A 19,193-nucleotide genomic window follows, 5' to 3' on the forward strand; every position below is an offset into this window, starting at 1 on the left:
AGCTCCTCCTGCCCAAGGCCCCGAGCTGATCGTGTGTCCATCGTCATGCTGGTGCTGTCTATGTGTGACACACACACCTGGGTGAGGTCTCCTACATCATCAGAATGGTCAGGTTTGCTGTGAAGACATTAACATTTCCCATTATAAGCTCCTTCAATACCTGTAATGCTTGGGACATAGTCGACTGAGGCGTGTACTTAAGATGAGGCCAACCAGCTGAGAGTAAAGGTTTCTCAAGCTAACTTTTCTGGCACTTACATAAAATATTTTCTCAAATCCAAATATTTTGGTCTCCAAAGACATTGATTCTTTTAACTAACTTTCATGTTAGGTTATCTTAACATACTGTTAAAAGTGTTTCCTTTTCCACTAGCACTGCCTTGAGCCACCATCACCCACCACCTGAATCGTCAGGAAGGAAAAGTCTTAACTTTCTGGGGTGTACCCACATGGCAATGGCATCCTGGGACGGGTGGCTGTGGCTGGGTTAGCAGCACTGTGACCAGGCTGCATGCTTGGGATGTCCAGCACCAGCTTCAGCACCTCCCCATGCTCCTCACCCCTTTCATTCAGCCTCACCGGGCAGCTCATTTAGTCCTATGGAGAGAAAAGACCTCAGCATCTCAGCAGATTAAATAACACTTGGAGAAAGCAATCCTCTTACCCAAATCTGTGATAAACTCCTCTGTGTTCTCTGGTGCTTCATAATCTACAAATATTAAACCAATAAAACTCTTAGAGCTGGGGCACAGAGGCTACATTTGCATGGTGCCAGTGAACATGCAGAAGCTGGACCGCAGAAGCCACAAGTGGTTTTGAGGGTTTGGGTTACAGGATGTTTTTGCCCTGGGGAACTGCCAAATTTTAAGTTGTGAGCAATGGTGGGGAGGTGATTCCTACCTCTGCACCCCCACAGCTCAGCATGGAGCAGGCAGGGAGATGCTCAGCAGCTTTGCAGAGCAGCCCAAGGGCTGACAAATACTATTAGAGATGGGTTATGAGTCAGTCTGTTAAAAGCAGCAGTTATTGCTCACTCAGAAAGACAAAGGAGAGAGAAGTTCTGTCAAAATTACCTTCACTTGTTCTGGAGTCACAGCCTAAAGCAAATCGCTTTGGGGCTTTATGGGTTAATGCCGAGATCAAACCCAAGCAAAGAGGCAGCTGTCAAGGAATTAAAAAGATGCAATATTGACATGGGTATATGCTACAGGCACACAGAAATGAACTATCTGGTGGTTTTCTAATGATTCTTGTGATCAGGGAAGCATCCCTGGAAGGATGCAGGTCCTGAAGAGCCCCACAGGGACCAGCCCATGGAGCCGAGCTGCATCACATCTGTGCCAGTGATGTGGAAGGGAACAGCATATGGTCCCTCTGGAAAACTCTGTGGATGAAAAGAAAGCTGAGGGAATGAAAAAAGACAAGAGGAAGGCAATGATACAGATGTCTGTGGGTAAAAAACAATTCAGTCTTGAAGGCAACAAAGAATATCTCTAAGTTCGTAGATCCAGGAACAGGATAGGCAGCATCTCCCACCGGGGCAGCAGGTGCTGAATGGATGGACAGGAAAACCTGACTGGGGGTGCCGGGCTTAAGCAGCTCCTTCCAATTACTGTAGCAAAGCTTGGGGCAATGCTATCGTGGTGAAATGATGTTTCCCCAGCCCCAAATGAGGACAGGGATGGTTTGTCTTATTTCCAGACTCGGTGAGCACAGGCAGCTCTGCAGGTTGTCTTGGCCTCCTCTCTGCCCTGCCTGGCCAGCACAGTCATCTCCTGGCTTCTGGGTACCCTCCTCTCTGGTTTGTATAATCTCTTCTAAAGATATTTGTTAAATCTATGATGCTGATGCACCATGTCTTGGAAATGCCTTCAGGGTAGAGAGGAACTTCATGATTTTTCTTCAGCTAATAAGTATAATTTGAGCTATTAAAGAAAGCAAATTGAGGCTGCTTTCACAAACTATGGGGAAAAAAAAATCCCATCTTCCCTCCCCTGCTGCCCTGCTGTGTTCAAAGCCTGAGTCCTCAAGGAAAAAGCCACTCACTGCACAGAGATTGATGAACAGATGAAAACATGAAAACAGATATTGCAATGAGCATCTTGGCCAGGGCCAGCCCTTCCCGATACACACCATGGCTCACATCAGGGATTCGCAGTGGTGTAAAAACCTGCATTTCTGAAGCAGGGAGCTGCTGTCAGGGTTAATTGTCCAACTGGTGGCACAGGCAATGGGGAGCAGTTGCCAGGAGCCATCCCTCTGCCAACAGCACTAGGCTTTGTCCTGCTGAAGAATAAAAAGGCAAGAATTTTTAGTACAATAAGAGGTGATATTTGCTGATTCTTCCCCAGAAATATATCACCACATAGTCATTGCAAAATTAGATTCATCTTCTGGAGCCTGAAGGAAGGACCACGTCGCCTTTTCTTGGCCAGCGTTATGCGTTTGGCTTTTAAGCAAAATAATGCAGCAGTAGTTTGCTGATGCAGGAGAGCATGAGGAAGTCAGGTCTGGGTCACAGGGCTAATTTTTTAATAATAAAAGAGGAATTAGGCTGCTCTTCTTGGAGCTGTGTGATGGATGTTGCCTCTCTGTGCCACCGGCTCTGTCCCCCCAGTTCATCAGCTGCCTGGTACAGCCAGGAGCATCCCAAATTAAGTCATTGCTTCTGGGTACACCTTATTTGTGAACTGTTCCTATTAACATTTTAATAGGTACATCCTTCATATTCCCTTCCAAGTAGCTCCTGGAAGGGCTGAGCTCTCAGATACACAACCAAAATAGTGGAAAAAAAAAGAAAAGTGACTCCGCAGTAATTTGTATTGGACTGATTGGATAAGAGGAATAAACCAAACTGCAGCGATTTATACAGCTCTGCAGAGAATAGCACCATGGAAAAGGATGCTGTGTGCAGCTCTCAGGGTGCCACTTTCCTCCCACTTTTAACCCCCCATTGCTGCAGATGTTCAGCTTGTTTTAAGCCAGGCAAGCGTGGGGCACAGTGTGTCTTTACAAAGCCTCTTGTCATCCTGCGTGCCAAGGAGGAATTCCCTGCCCTGTGTCACCAGCAGCACTGGCTCCAAGCCCACTGCGGGAGCCTCGGGGGACTCAGCCACGGGAGGAGGAGCCCAAAGTGCCCTTTTCCACCCCACCGAGCCCAGCACATGTGGCATCAGCTCACAGCCCATGGCCCGACCAGGGCTCCAGGCATCACCCACAGCATCGAGCTGGGGTTCAGAACTCTTGCGGCTGCTGCTGAGCTCTGCCACCTGCTCCATTGTGCCCAATCCACCAGGAATTCTATCTGGGTGAGCAAAAAGCCAGAGGAGTGGGTGGAGGCGTTGGCTTTCATGGCAGCACAACAAAGGGCAAGCCCCGAGAGTACGGGTTTTTCCCAAATGTCCCACTCAGAGCAGAAATCGATGGCTGCAAGAGGAAACTGGTTTGGGTAACCAAAGCTGAGCCTTTGCCAAAGCCAGCAAGGCTTGAAGCCATGCTGCGTGTGAAAAATGAGACATCTTCCAATGTGCCTTTTGGCACTGGCTGCGTCACATCCAACCTGAATCACCCACCCCAGTGCTCATCTTCAGGACATTACACAGGGTAGGATACACCTGGGGCAAGAACAGAAACAGGCAGATCCCAGAAACAGAAAATTAGGGTGGATGAGGTGCTGGAGGGGCATCCTGAGGGGATAATAGCAGTGATAACGCTGCAGGGAGACAAAAGCACTGCATGCAGTATTATGAAAGAAGAAAACACTGGCAGAATAATCAGGCTGTAATTACAGGTTATTTCAGATTCTGTGACATCTAAATGTCAACCCTGTAACAACAAACACTTGACTGCAGCACCGCGCTGAGGTACGCGGCCCAGGAGAGGTGCAGCCGCCTTTAGTTCTGCTCCTGCTCCCCTTCCACCCAGCACACGAAGCCACAACGTGCACCGAGAGACATGAGGCCACCCTGACTTGGAGCCCAGGTCTGGGGGATCACACCGTGACCAGGGGTCACACTGAGCACTGCACCCTCCCCCTTTCCCAGCAGAATTGCCCAGGCGGTGACAGTACGTCCACCATGGGGGTGGCAAAATGCTTCGAGTCCTTAGTCAGCACCAATGCAAATATCCAGGAACCCACTTGAACTGGTGTCCATAAAGCTCTGCATCACTGAACTCCAACACTATTCTCCACCAGCAAACTCCGTCACTGCACCCTGCGTAACACTATATGGCATGAAAGTGCAGAAAAACGTCTGGTTGCAGCTCACATCACAGATGCTCCCCCCATAAGCATCTCTAACCCACCTGCCCTCACACCTCAGTGCTGCATGGATTGTGCCTTACCCACTAGTTCTGCCAGTATGATTAGTCCCAAAGCTCAGGGGGGGACTTTACAGCAGCTCCTGGTGCTAGGCAGCCTCCTCCACCCAATTAGTGGTTTCAAAGGGTTTCAGCTGATTGGGGAGTTTGATCATTTCTCAGTTTTTCCTGCAGGCGCTGCTCACAGTGTCCAGCAGAGGAGAAATTTCTCCCTGCTCAGAGATTAATTCCTTTTTAATCCAGAGGAAGCTCCTTCCTCCCACGGGGAGCACTGTGCTCACCTCCCATGGAGCCCAGGACCACACATACAACATCAGCTGCTCCTGAGAGAGCAAAACCCATGCTGGTTTTAGGCACCTTTTGTTTAGGAAAGGGCTAGGTGGGACCAAAGCTCCCCCCTCTCCACACACCCACCTGACTGGGGCCATGAACTTGGCGTTCCCGCTGCACTGGTAATGCAGAGCACAAAGCATCAGGCACATAGAGCAATTTTTTCTCTGCCCTGGTAAAAGGAAAAGATGACTCAGCCCAGCCCAGCCAAGCCCTCAGCTATGACCTGCTCGTTCCTGTAATTCACAGAGTTCCCACTTTATTGTCTGCACAGCCACGGCATATTTCCCAATAAAGCAAGATGAAGCTTTCAGCCTTTGAACTTGACCATTTCAGCTTCTCAATCTACTTCAAAGGAAAATGTCCTAGCCGAGCCATGGATCACCCCTGACTAGCTATACCGCTGTGCTTTTTATTTTAGAGCTCTTGGAAAATAAATTTACAGAAATGACTTCTCTCCTCTCTGAGGTTTGAAGGCACCTCCTCAGCTATTTCCAGGTAGGATGAGGAGTTACAGAAGGTTTGACTGGAGTAGCATATAAGTAAGGAAAATGTGAAAACGTGGCACTTTTTCCCACCTTATGTTTGTGTGTGATCTTCTGGTGATTTAGTTTCCTCAGTTACTTATCTGCAAAGAAACCCAGAACTGTTCTGCCTTGGTCCTTGGGAAAGGCTGTTGAAGTGACTGACGTCAACCTCCGACTAACTCGATTTCCTCAGCATCTTCTCAATGTGCCGTGACACCTCATGTCCCCCGTGAACCACTGCAGTTGCTGGCTCAAATCACACATCTTGGGGTTTCTCGGAGTGCCCAAAAAGCGAGCTGGCCCTCAAATCTCCTGTTACCTTCAGAAATCAGTGGTGTGCAACAGACTCCTGAAAACCACGGGGCTAAGAAACATGCCTGGAGGACTGGCTTCTGTATTGACATCCTGGGATTCTGGGATAACCAGCATTGCTTCTTCCTCATTCCCGCTCCTTTTCTTGCAGGTTAAAGGCCTGTTACAACTAATTTGGAAGTTTTCTGTTGCAAAATGTGAAGCATTGAGTTCAGAGTGAAATGCTGACACAATCTGCATTCAAAAAAGACAGGACTAGGGAAAGTCTCCCTATGAATTGCAAATCTCTTGCTTTCTCCAGCTGTCTCACATCTCCAACTCATTTTGAAACATTTTGGTACCTCCTTGGAAATAATGTTGGTCTCTAAAAGAATTTGCTCAAAGGAACAAGAACCAGCTGTGATGCCAGTTCCTGATTTGCATCACATCTCCTAGCAGTTGCTTCAAGATAATTCTCGGGTATCATTTCAGGAGTGATGAGATGCCTGGTCATCAGCTACTGGTCCTGACAGTCCTGGGTCACATCTGCCAGCCCAGTGCAGGTCGCAGACACCACAGGAGTGCAGTAGTCCTGGGGGTTCATGGATTTGTTCTTTCAGCCCCAAATCAAGACACAGTCACTATTCACCAGTGCCAGGCATCAGTTCATGATAACATGGTGCTGACACCTCTTTGCTGCTTCAAATCAGCCTTTGGCAACCTTTGCACTTAGATAGTGGCTTGTTTATCACCTCTTACCTCTAAAGATAATCTTGTCTGTTTTCCCTACCTCTTGTTTTGGCACCAGTACCTCACAGCCCAGCCAAGGCCCCAGGGTAGGCTGTCCTTGGGGGAAAGGCAAGGAAAACTCCATCTGAAAGGGGCTTTCCCCCTCATCAACTGCCATTGAGGAATTTCCTCATCTCTCTCCCACCCTTGTTTACAAGATAAATGTCCTGAGCTGGAGCTGCCCTCGCTGGGTGGCCACACAGCGCTCGGCACAACGGAGCTGCCTTCAGATGGGGCTACTTGTGGACAAAGCAGTCCCTTAAATAAGTGCTGACTCGGCAGTTCTCTGCCTGTTGTGTCCCGCTGGGCACTGGTGCTGCTGGCAGCGCCCTGCGGGTGTGCGGTGCCAGCTGGCCCTGTGCCCCCAGCCTTGCTGCAATGAGCAGCACTGGTGACACGGAGAGCGATTCTTTGTGGCCAGACACAGCACCAGCTTCTGCAAAGCAAGAGATTGCAGCGGTCAAATCAGAGGAAGATAAGATCTCCCCTTCTAGAACACTTCGCATCAGCATTTTTTTGTCTTCCTTCACTGCAGTCATTTTTCATTTGACACTTTCAATCATGTTACAAATCACCAGGACCTCACATCTCAAAAGACGGCTTCGCACAGAGAAGGGTGCTCCAGAAACCCCCTTGTCCTTGGTGGGTTACTGCAGCATCTAGATCTATAACAGCAAGCATCAGCAAAGGGCATCTACAGCTACAGTGGGAGGCTCCGGCTCCCCAAAATCAATGGCAACATTTCCACAGTTGGCAGCTGAAGCAGGTTAGAGTCACAATGACAAGCCATGACAGCAGGGTCAAGGCTGGCATCAGCAAAGATGTGGGCTGGCATTGGCAAGGAGGTTTGGTACCCACCAGCAAATGTTCCCCAGTCTCTCTCAGAGAACCCCAGCCCTGCATCTGCCTTGTTGCACACAAACATCTGATCCTGAACTTTCAACTTCACGTATTTCCAAAACTCAAAGCCAGATGTGATGAAATCCTTTTCTGCAGAAAGCGGTTAGAGACAGTAAACAAGCCACTGTGCTAGCGTAGGAGCAGCGCTGCCCGGCGGGGAGGGACCCTGAGGAGGATGGGGACACACAGGACCTGCCCCGGGGGCTCCAGACCGAGTGCTGGGGGGGCAGCAAAGCCCCACCACCGCTTTCTCCTCCTGTGAGATGGGAGGTGGTGCTGAGCAAAACCAAAGGCAATGAGAGCTGCAGTGAGCAGAAGCGAGAGTGGGAGTATGGAGCGGCTCTGGGGGATGAAAATCCCTTAGCAAATAACGAGGCTTGTAAATTAGTCATATTTAATAAAAATATGTGAATAAATTAACTTTGCATGCCGGTTAAATCTGTTCGGTATTTCTCTGTTGAACCATTAAGCAAACTGGCAAAGCAGCTTACCTCTAAAGCACATAATATGACTCTACAATGAGTAACATTTTCTATTTTGTCATGCCCGTATCTTGCAGATGAACAACACCTTGCAGCAAGCAGAGCAATTTCCAGCAGTTCTGACTCCCACCAGCCTCCCCACCCAGGGAAAACACCACAGCCCAACTCGGCACGAGGGACGATGGGGCTGATGTGCCACACAAGCTGTTCCTGCTGAAGCAGGGACCATCGAAGCATCCTCTGCTCCACAGGGCCTCACCATTGTTGTTCCTGGGGTCCTGCTGGCATCCCCGGGGATGTGAAAAAGCAAGTTACTGCAGGGACTAAGCTCCTTCCAGCCATGACAATGGGTTCCCTCCACTTGCCCCGACTGCCCCAGGTCCTCTCTGCCACACACTTTTTCAGGCTTAATTCCATACCTGTTGTTTCCCCGTGACTCTCCTCGCTGGTCCTTCACACTGGAAACCACTCAGAGTTCCTCTTCCCTGAGTTTCCCACTCAAGTGTCACATTTGCCACAGTTCCATGAGTTTAGTTTCTTACAAGAAAATCTGCCCTCTGGGTTAAATGGCATTATGGCAAAGAGCCAACTTTCAACATCCCTTTTCTCCTCAAAACAGATTCATCACTTAGCTGTGTATGATAATATCTATATTTGATGACATCAATGCAAGCAACAGTAGTCTTGTGTTAAGATCTTTTCATGTGCATTGATTTCTCTGTGATAGCTAAGTATACCAGCCTTCAGCAAATATGTGTTTTAACATCAGTACAACTTCACCTCTGAAATAACCAAAATGGGTATCAAAGTGACTTTTTCCTTCCTACATTTAAAAAACAAAAAAACCACCTTCTGACACTAATGAAGTGACATTTCACAGTACAATGAAACACAGTCACACAACATTAATTACCATCCTTTCTAAGTAACAAACCACAGTATTACCATGACAAAAGACAGTTTTTGGGCTACCACCCAGTTCTGACCTCCTCACTCCTTCACAAGGCGTTCACCTTCCAAACCCAAATTCTTCCCTTGCTGATTTCTACATGGCTATTAAAGCTAAAAACCTGTGTGAGGGTCACAATGTTGAGGAGATGGCTGGCACCTGCGGCACAATCCATTGATTCCTGTGGCAGGTGTCCAAACAAGGGCAGGAGAATTGACCTCCAGATGCAGGCAGACAACAAGGGCTCTGCTGCCCGTGGTTCCCTGTCACTGAACCCACTGAAATGAGTGCGATACCCACTGAAGAACTTTATAAAATCTTGTCCTTAGTTTCTTCTGCAATATGGAAATGAGAGCACATCTCTGCTTCATGGAGGGTTTATGAAGGCTGACACTGGGGGCAGCAGCGGAGCAGCAGTACCTCACACTGATTATTATCTTTTCGAGCAGATGTAATTAGGCTAATCAAGGCTTGTTTGATGCTGAATTTCACAGTCTAGAAGTGCAAAGTTCCTGGTATTAGTCTTTAGTGGTTAAAATTTAGTGGGAGCTGAAGGAAACTCTGGAAAAGACAGGGAGAACTGCTCTGGACTGGGGTCAGTTTTTCCTAATAAATAGGATTTTTGAGGGTGAAAAGGGATGTTTCAGGAGCTGCACCACACGTTGCTCAGCTGCCCTGGCTGGGAGATGCGTAGTGCCTGTCTGAAGGATGCAAAGGGACTCAGGGTGGTATTTAGTCCTCTTAGTCCATCTTTGTGGTCTCATCAACTCTGAACCCCCATATGAACCTGGAGGGCCCATCTCTAAAGCAAAGCCAGTCCCATGCTGGTCCCCAGCACTTCACCATTTCAGCCTCCTCTCGCCATGCCCCGATCTCCTCTGAAGAACCCCCTCAGAAGGTAAGGAGAGGAATTAGATGTTGCTAGAGGGGGTTCCTGAAACGCTACTGGCCATTAAATATATCTATATATATAGATATATAGATATATAGATATCTTAAAGATTAATGCACATCTCTTGACAAAAAGATGAGTCTTCCCAAGGAAAAACATTTTCGAGAGATGTGTTTGTTGGAAGGCAACATGCTGTTGGAATGGTTTCCTGGCTGAAGTGACTCCTCTGTTCACCTCCCAGCTATTTTAACCCCTGGCTCCAGATAATTTTGGCTACTTAATGAGCATGTGGAAATCTTTTCGCTTTCCCCAAACAAAACGACACAGGGCATTTTCTACAAAAACGTCATGACAAAGCCCCCTCGTTGCTGCAGAGGCAGGAAGGTTCCTGGATTAATCATCAGAACAGTGGGGAATTAAGAAACCTGGGGAGATGTGTGCACCAGGGTTTTGTTAGATAGATGTTTAAAACAAAAATAATCCAGACCTGCTTTGTTTTAAAGCACCTCGGGAGCTGAGACAATTCAGTGCATCTGGCTGCAGCTGCCACTTCACTTCTGTAATTTAATCTCATTGAGGTGCATTATGTCAAATAATTACCTTAATGAAGACTCTAATGAAAGAAAGGAGGAAAATAATAGAGATGTTTTGAAGAAATGAAGCTGCGAAGTTGCTTTGGTTTTACACTGGCACTGATTTAGCTCCCTCTCATTTGGCTCTTGCCCTTTCAGGGATGTCCAATCTCTTTCAAAGGTAACATGTTGCAGATGCTGCTCCAGTGATGGATTTTTTTGCATCTTGGATACAATACAATAGTTTCTGATTTTGAAACAAACTTAACATGTAAAACCAGCTCTCAGTTCAGGCACCACCACCCATGCCCAGGATATGCATCGCACTGTCATACCGGACTTGGATTTATTTCAGTGGTCTGAAATGACACTTTCTTAGGTGAATAAACTATCTTCTAAAAGCTAAAATTTATCCAGTATACCCAGGTTTCTGTGCATGAAAGCTGAAAGAAAAACTTCATGAAAACTTAATTAATCAACTCAAATGAGTTTCCTTTCTTGCTGCCTGAAGGGATCACTCGAGAAAGAAAGGAAGCGTGTACTTGGGTACTTCCTCCAGTGTGGATGTGGTGGGGGAGGTAAATGAGCTCTTCCCCCACCCCAACACCCTGAGTCCCACACATTTCCCAGTCAGCCTTGCCTAATGCTGTGGATATCCTGCAAGTCATACGAGCTATCTTCCACCATTCCTGGAACAGATGACTTCAGACCTTCTAGATTAAAAACAGGGGGGAAAAAAAAAAAAAAAAGGAAGTAAATTTAGCCCATTTTTCTCAAATGAATTGAAAATGTGACATTCCACCTTTTTTTTTTTGCACAAATATTTTCCCCAGATTCCAAACATTCCTCCGACTCTGGAAAATTAAATGCACGATCCCATTGCAGCAGCCCGTGCCCGGCCACCGCCACAGGTCCCATCCCCTGCATTTCCAGAAGGGCCCTTAGTCTCTCACACAGTTCTGCTCCTCCTTGTGCCTCCTGAACAGCTTCTTGTAGAGGTAAAGCGCTCGCTTCTCCTCCCAGCTTTCAAAGAAGGAACCCGCGATTCTCCTGCACAGGCGGTGTGCGTAGGTCTGCAGGAACACGGTGGTGTAGAGGATGCAGAAGAGCAGCCCCACGGCGAGCAGCACCGAGGGGCTGGGAGGTGTCGGGGGGCTGATGCTGCACTGGGCAGAGCTGACGATCAGATAATAGTGGTAGCTTCTTTCAAAGTCCTGAAGCGGTAGTTCTGGAGAAGGAAGCCATACAAGTTTTGAAAGAAAGGGCAGGATCCCTATTTTAGCCTGAAATAAAGAGAGTTTCAAGTTAAATGAGGTATGAATAAACCAAAATCTACTGGGTACTACAAAAACCTCAGCGATGTGTAATCACGGTTACAGCTTGTTTGGGTGCATTAAAAGGACACTGAAGTGCATATACACTTCAGGCTGGTAGAGAATAACAGCATGACGAACAGGCACTGAGTGTTTGTGGTTGAGTCACTGGCCCTTGGAGGTATTTTAAAGGATACGTAGATGTGGTCCTTGTGGACATGGTTTAGTGGTGGACTTGGCAGTGCTCGGTTAATGCTGGACTCAGTGATCTTGAAGGCCTTTTCCAACCTAAGTAATTCTATGATTCTGTAACAGGTATTTGCTCTGTAAAGTTTACAATGAAAGACATAATTCAGACAGCAGTATTAGTGGCTGGATATTTGAACATTAGAGGTTTTTTCTAAGCCCTGATTATTTTACTGTAAATTCATCATAAGCGGGTATCCATTCTAAGGAACCCTGGGGCTGGGGAGGGAGACAGGCTGCAAGGTAGAAAAGGAAAGCTAAAGAACTAAACACAAACTAGTCCAGATAACGGATATTAAGACAGACGGAACCTGAAACTGGGGAGTGTTGTGAAAAGGATTGCACAGGGTGACAACACAGCCAGCGAGCAGAGCTTTCTCTCTGGGGAGGGAAGTCAGGATTGTGTAAATAAGGCTACGAAGACTGCAATCCCCACTGCAATCCCCACTGCAATCCCCACCGCTGCCTCCTGCGATGTGATACACAGCGGGGTCCCCGTGCAGGGAAGGAGAGGGGACCCCAGCACTTACCCTGTATTTGATGCTGAGCGTGATGGGCACCACGGAGAACTGAGCTGCCTTTCTCACCGCGGTGTCTGCCACGCTGAATGCAAAGTGGTCGATGGCCACGACCACCAGCATCAGCATGAGGGCCACGGTGAGGAGCATGGCTTGCACGAGGCACAGCGTCACTTCTTCCCGGGACAACTTCAAGCCTGTTGGCCGAATGAGGTTCTTGGATGGGCCCACCAGCAGATGAGCTGCTTTTCTGTCCGCAGCTAAAAGCTCCAGCTTCTTGGTCATGTAAAAATTGTCAAAACTGAGGTTGGTGAGATAATTTTTCAAATACCAGGTAGACTCAAAACAGAGATAAAGCATGGAGAAGCCAGCAACCAGCTTGTTGCCTACTCGTACAGAGTCTTTGACCAGTACCTCGACAGCCAAAAAGTCCCTCCCAATTTTTTCACCAGCAAGCTGCATTTGTTGGTAAGTGAAGGAGCTGTTCTTAAGCAGTGAAAACCAAACATGTCCATTCATAGGACTACCAATGTTAAGGGAATTAACATTTTCTTGGATGGCATCCCCAAACTCCCAGGACGCTGTCCCTAGCAGAGAAGTTGAGTTCAAAAGACTCTCCGAGGAATTCTTAGAGATGCACTTAATAACCTGCAGTATGGTTTTAATGTTGCTCATGATGTTGGGTGTTATATTAACCACTACAATCATGGTGCAGGTTGACAAAAGAAGCTTCCGGCCTTGTTTAGTACCTAACGTAGGCATGATCATGCTGAAGACACAACGGGCAGGATGCACCAAGAAAAGGGTCAGGAGAAGGAGCAGGCTGAAGGAGATGGACATTGCAACAGAGAGATGCCAGGAGTACTCCAGGGAAGCAAACATCCAGTTGTAAAAGAGTCCTCCTATGACCGCCGTGATGCAGCAACTCTGCAGAAACAAGGTCCACAGCTCTCTGCTGTTTGCTGGGACAGGCTTGGAGTAAATTGTCCAGAGGTCTGCCATGGTCCTGCGCACCTTTGGGAACAGAAAGTCTTCACAGTAGACACGGGCTCTCAACCTGTACAAAAAATAAGTACCTGCGTGTTAGCAGAGGAAGCACTGAAATGCACTAATTAGGGGGTTTTCTCGAGATGATCGCTCATGGGTCTCTGTACTGTCCTTCTCTGAGCACCTCTGGTCTCACTCTACTTCTCTGCTAAGCTGAGTAGCTGGGACTCAGTTCTTCCCTGGAAGCGCGCAGGATGGGAAGTTAAAGACATTTCTTGAAAAATCAAATACCAAATAAAATGCGACTGCTCCTCCTCTAATGTGAGCACAGGAAAGCATTGTATTATTCTATAAAAATCAGAATAAAGGCATTCAGAGGGGTCAACTTGTTGGCAGCGGCTTTAGTGGTTATTTAGAGGATGCTGAAAGGAGAAAGAGGAGGGTCCTGGCTACTGTGGAAATTGTTAGGCTGGCTCTGTAATTACAGAAGAGTTCAATGGATAAGAGGAGGTATAGTGGGAGTTTCTGCTCTTCCTGCCTCTTCAGAGGAGACTAAACTAAAAATCTGCAAGTTTAAGGGTGACAAATACAAAACTGATCAGAGTAAAAAGTTTCACGCTGAAGCTCCAGCACCAGAGGAAATCTCCAAGGATAAGAATTTGGCCACTGCAAACAGGATGAAATGTCCCATAAAGCTATTTAAATGCCTAATGAAAACAAACATTTGGGAAGGAGTATCATTTCTCAGGCCTCACATCTGGAGTGACCCTCCAGAGACCAGAAAACCTGGTGTGGAGAAGGAGCCTCTCTTGGGATGAAACGCAGCCAGGCAATTCCCACCTCCCCTTGCCTGACAGCAGAACAAGTTATCCTTTGAGGGAGAATTTTGAGCAGCGAAGTGGGGTTTTCAGTGGAAAAATGCCACTCAACCGCTATCAGACGGAGGAGGGGGATTAAAGCAGACACTACATACCCGGCAGCAGAGAGGTGCCCCAGTCTTGCTTGAAAGCCCTCCATGCTCCAGTGCTGTGTTGCTCTCTGAGAAGATCCTGGATGCAGTTGCTGAGAGATGCAGGATAGGAAACCAAGGCAGCTGGCACCAGAGAGCCAGGATTCAAAATAAAAAGGATGTTTTAAGGCAATTCACATCAGCAATGCTGGCAATTCCTGAAGCGAGTGGGCAAACCTGGTCTGTGAAGCCTGAGAAACAACCCTGCTACAGGACAGAGCTGGGATGGAAAGCACTCGTTCGGGATTTACACTTCTCATCTTACTGTTGTGTCAGGGAAGGCTTATTTTAATGACATATAGCTGAAAAAAATGAGTCAATGACATACGGACTGACGAAGATGGAACAAACATCACATGGAACATGGGGTGTCACCATCCCTTGTGGGGAAATCAGCTGTTTCATCCCAGCTGACTTCTCCTTCCACTGCCCACCAACAAGCAGCAAGGCTGGGATTTCTTTCAGAGAGAAGTCTTTCCTCTTTTAGACATCAGTCACGGCACAAAGGGCACAGTAGGATCCAGTAAACCATGTGCTGATAGTTGTTCATCTTTTCTAGCAGGCTGCTGCTCGCTGCTGAAACCATGAGCTTGGGTACAGGGTTCACAAACTGCTTAAAGGCTCATCTCATAGTTCTAGCAGAGGAAGACAAAGCTTCAAACTTGAACCTTTCCAAATTCCCTACAGCCAGCAAATCCATTGCAAAGAAAGCCATGCCACGGGCAGGATTCCCAAACTGCTGAGAAGCTCCCAGCACATGTGGTCCCCATGGGACCGACTCGGCTGATCCTCAGGGCACAGGGATCCAGCCACCAAACCCACTCAATGGGAGAAGAGGACCAGCCTGTGGTGTTTGCTCTTCAGTTATGTTTCCAAAGAAGAGGAACCTCCAAGCAGCTGGCACATAAGAAATGTGTATCACCACTGCCTACCCGCTTGCACTGAGCTCATACATTACAGAAGATTTCCCTGGATGCCACCAAACCTGCTCCTTTGCTAAGCCACTTCTTGTGGGTATCGGTGACAGAGCTCACCCAGCCGCCGCTGAGCCCATTCCTTACAGGGACCTGCTGTCCCGTGCTGAGCCGAGCTGAACTCTTTGGCTGATGGGAACAGCGGGGCCCCCAGGATGTTCTCACGCTCCCCTGGGCAGGAGAGGGCGAAGGGCTGGAGGTCAGTCCTGTCCTGGCCACCCCTAGGGATGGAGCACACGGTGCTCTGCTCTGCAGCGAGCAGTGGGACAGCAGCACCTTCCCCAGGGGACATGAGCAGACCCCACGGCAGCAATGTTGTCAGAGGACGAGCAATCACGAGCTCTTTGGGCAGAGCAAACATCTGTCCCCTTCTGCAGCTCTCCCACAGGTACCAGACAAGGTCCTTGCCGTCCTTTCTGCTCCACTCCACAACTCTGCTTTATTGCTAGAGGGGTTTTTTTCCCCACATGGCTGGTAGAGCAAAGGTTTCCTCCTGGTTCCCTGGAGCTGGTGCGGAGGGCACAGACACTGTGAATGAGAAACTGTGGCTCCAGCCAGGAACAGGCACCAGCCAGGCAGGCATGAATGAAAGTGCCATTTGTTTGGAGCATCCATAGCAATTGCTTGCACAGGCCATGAATTAGGTCTTGAATTCAATTTGCAGGCTGTAAAGGACCACCCCAAAAGGCCCATAGCTGTATTCTGCAAAATTCATCAGGTTCTCCTCAGTCACTATTCTGAGATTAAACTTCTTTCTCACTGTATTTCTGAGCTGATTTCATCAGCCCCCAGGACCCCATCCAGGCTAAGCAGGTGTCTTTCCAGGCAGAAAAAAAATGTGATGAATAGATTACAAAGAGCATAAAAACCTCAAGTCTACACCATGGTGATGAGTGTTTCCTGAGCCTGCTGCATCACCTGCGAAGCCTGTGGGGGGAGCTGTGCTTGACCAGTGACTCTGGGCAGCACCAAGAAGTGTTTGTATGCAAAATCAAACTAGATTTTTCCTCTGGTTCAACTCAAAATTGACCTCTGCAGGCTGGACTATCCTAGATCTAGGATATCTTCTATTTTATACCCTGAACTGATAATCTCTAAATGACCTAGAACCATCAATGCCTGACTTTGCCCAGGACACAATGAAAAAGCTTGCTTTGCCAAAAAAAAAACCCAAAACAGAACAAAACAAACTCCACCATCACAACAAAATCCCACACCCTCACCTCAATTAGAAGCGTGTGTGTTTAAACAGATACATGAAGAAGAACGTGGGGAAGGCTGGAGAGCAGGACAGGGGCAGGACCGAGGCAACTGTGGCATCTTGTGGTCGATCCTACGAAAGTCCCTCAAGGTCTGTGTTCAGCTCAGCAGCTCGAGAGTCTGGGGATGGGAGACTTTCAAGGAAAGCTGAGGAAGCGAAGGAGGAACGGCAGGCTGGTGATGCATCGCTGCGGTCCCTCGGGATGCTCTGAGGTGCCTTTTCCCACCCTGTGCCACTGGGGACCTTGTGGCCCAGCTGCTGGCTGGTATAAAAGGGCTTTGTTTTCTTGACAAACTCCTGTGTCACAGGTAGAGCAGGGGATACACGAACCATACAGCTTAAGAAAATGACTGGGTACTGAATGGAAGGCTAAAAATAGGATGATTTAAGGCTGAAGACATTTCTCCATGGCAGTAGCATTAGCACCTGTCAACCACATTATTCTGCCAATTCAATAAATTAAGGGTGTGGGAACTATTAGCCTATTAGTGGTGATTCTTTGCTTGTTAAAATCCCATGCAAAGCAACAACTTACAGTGATACAGAGCCAGGTCATGTCTCCTCTTAAGGAGAAATATCCTTTCAGTGACTGATGAAGCATAAATGCGATAAGGGAACCAAGGCTGTCCGACCTGCAATAGCTGAATTTCCCCTATCACGCTGCACTTACGTTTGTTTCAGGAATCTGTCTCTGCTGAACTTGCAGCATCGCTGCTGGGAGCAAACAGGCTCTGCACAGCCACACAATCACTCCCCGCTGTGAAGGCTCCTGTAGCAGCTCTTCTGTGAGAACACTTTGTAAAGCAACGTGAACGCTTCTGGCATAAAAAAATACAACAAAATACTTTCCTACTGTAAATAAACCAGGATGATTTTCCTTCAAGTGTCTCAGGAGAACATGCAGATGTTGATCCCGGATTGGATGAGGAACATCAAAGGAGTAAAGCAGAAATATTCTGGATGTCAAATTTCAATGTGTAAGTGGCCTTCCCTGCTAATTAAAATTCACAAGCAGCCTGCTAATGTGAATGGCTTTTGTGATGGCTCTTGGATTTTTACATTCCTAGAGAAATGGTGCATAGGGAGGCAAAGTTTCTTTAAAATAACACAGTCAAAGTTATGGAAGGTTAGTACAGCACTTGATACGCCTTTTCCTGGGAATTTTTATATCTCTACCCACATCACAGACTCTTCAAGAATAATGAGCTGATTTATCATTAAAAGCTGCTTTTGGCAAATTTTAGTACTAGCAGCAGCAAACAGAAATTATTCATGTAGGTCAGTTCACCCTTTAACTCCAGAGACAATAAATTAAAATCTCTGTTTAAAAAATAAAAACCAATCATGCTAGACTAGTCCTGAAAAAGCAGAATTAGGCAATGCTGTCGTCCACACGCATTAAAACAGATCCTCTGGGGAGCCCAGGGAGATGCAAACGTTGCTGATAGAGCTGGCAGAAGCCAGGTCTTCAACTATAGTAGAGGTTTAGGATCCAGGTGCTCTTCACACCTTTCCCAGGTCCATCTTCACTGACTGAAAATGATCGGTGTAGACGAAGCGAATGGAAAGTCAAGCTACTGATGTACTGTACTTTGGACAGCTGGGCCAGGAAGACATTAGCATCTTAACAAGTGCCTGGAGTCAGATCTGTGCCCCCACTTCCAGCACAGGGTACCTGTGACTTGCCCCATGGACTCCTCGCTGTTACACGAGCAGCCCAAGCTCAGGGGCTATAAACTCCTCTTGTCTTTGTAGTGTGCAAAATCGCTTTGGGAGCGCGCTCGCCGCCACCTCTTTTTCCACTGCCAGTCATGGTGTTGTAGTACAAGACCATACTGGACATACAATAAGATGAGCTACAGACAGGCCCTACAAGCAGCCCACGGTGGAACCCTCTCTTTTTCTCCTGATGTTCCTCAAGGGTCACAAGAGCCAAAAGCTCTTATAACAGAGACCAAACAATAGACGCTCAAGCATAGCCTTGGATTTAGAATGTGGATATGCCCTTAATGACTTCTTTTTACATCTCATGTACGCATGAAAATAACAAGATTACACTAAAGTCAAGTGAATTGCAGGAACATAAGTGAGAGAAGCTAGTGAATTGCACCTCTAGGGGAATTAAAACCAAGGCAACACCCTTCCCCTGCAACACTTCACAGGAAGTTAGAATGTCTAATTAAATGTGTCGCTGCTTGGAAACTCACAAAAGGAATTCTGCACCATTTTTTGTGGAAGTTATACTTATCTCTTTCTAGTAAAGAGCAGCAACAGTACAAGTGTAAAGTGTAACAAGGTTATCCTGAGGATAGGATAGTGCAGTAATTGAACAGGCAAAATTATTAAGCAGATGAATGAAATAAAAGCATGCTTTCCTCCGAAAGTTAGCACACTGCACTGCAAGTCTCTGAAGCAAGGGAAAAGGAGGAACAAAATATTTTGAATCATTTTGGACAATGAGTGGGTAGAACTGAGCTAGGAAAAACACCCGCGACAATGTGAAGTCATTAGTCACTCAGGAACCATAACTGCTTCATTCCAAAGGGATTACAAAAGCAGCGGCTGATGCTTTGCTGTGGTGAAGGTGTGGACTGGCGGGTGCCAGCTTAGGATGTAGGGCAGTCTGAGAGAGAGGTTCTGGAGGCTTGGTGAGCACCACGGCGGGTGTGTTACACACGGGTGAAGGAGGTGATTGCAGCCGCCACAAAAAAGTGTGCTGAGATGTAATTACTTACGTGAGTAGGGAAGAAGAAGAAGAAAAGAAACAGTCATACTCCAGAGGGAGCAACGTGTAACGTCTGAAGCAATCACTATAAGTAGTGAATGCCTGACC

At 47.4% G+C, this 19,193-nt stretch overlaps 1 protein-coding gene across 1 annotated transcript; it reads right to left on the bottom strand.

Moving 5' to 3' along the window:
• Positions 1 to 10,847: 10,847 nt before the first annotated feature.
• Positions 10,848 to 17,069, bottom strand: OCSTAMP (osteoclast stimulatory transmembrane protein). Its single transcript, XM_071815744.1, has 4 exons — positions 17,031 to 17,069; positions 16,587 to 16,657; positions 12,142 to 13,186; positions 10,848 to 11,335 (listed from the first exon to the last, which is right to left on the bottom strand). Exons 1-4 carry the CDS (start codon positions 17,067 to 17,069, stop codon positions 10,994 to 10,996), a joined length of 1,497 nt encoding a protein of 498 aa, XP_071671845.1. The 3' UTR covers positions 10,848 to 10,993.
• Between the last annotated feature and the right edge of the window lie 2,124 nt (positions 17,070 to 19,193).

Source organism: Patagioenas fasciata, chromosome 16, assembly GCF_037038585.1.
Source record: "Patagioenas fasciata isolate bPatFas1 chromosome 16, bPatFas1.hap1, whole genome shotgun sequence".
Taxonomy (NCBI): Eukaryota; Metazoa; Chordata; class Aves; order Columbiformes; family Columbidae; genus Patagioenas; species Patagioenas fasciata.

Excerpts from the sequence above, each read along its gene's own strand:
- OCSTAMP (XM_071815744.1), bottom strand. The coding sequence starts at position 17,069 with ATGCTGCAAGTTCAGCAGAGACAGATTCCTGAAACAAAC. Across the intron at positions 16,658-17,030 it reads GACAGATTCCTGAAACAAAC|GAGTTTGTCAAGAAAACAAA; the intron begins GTAAGTGCAGCG and ends CCTGTGACACAG. Across the intron at positions 11,336-12,141 it reads CGCTCAGCATCAAATACAGG|GCTAAAATAGGGATCCTGCC; the intron begins GTAAGTGCTGGG and ends TCTTTATTTCAG.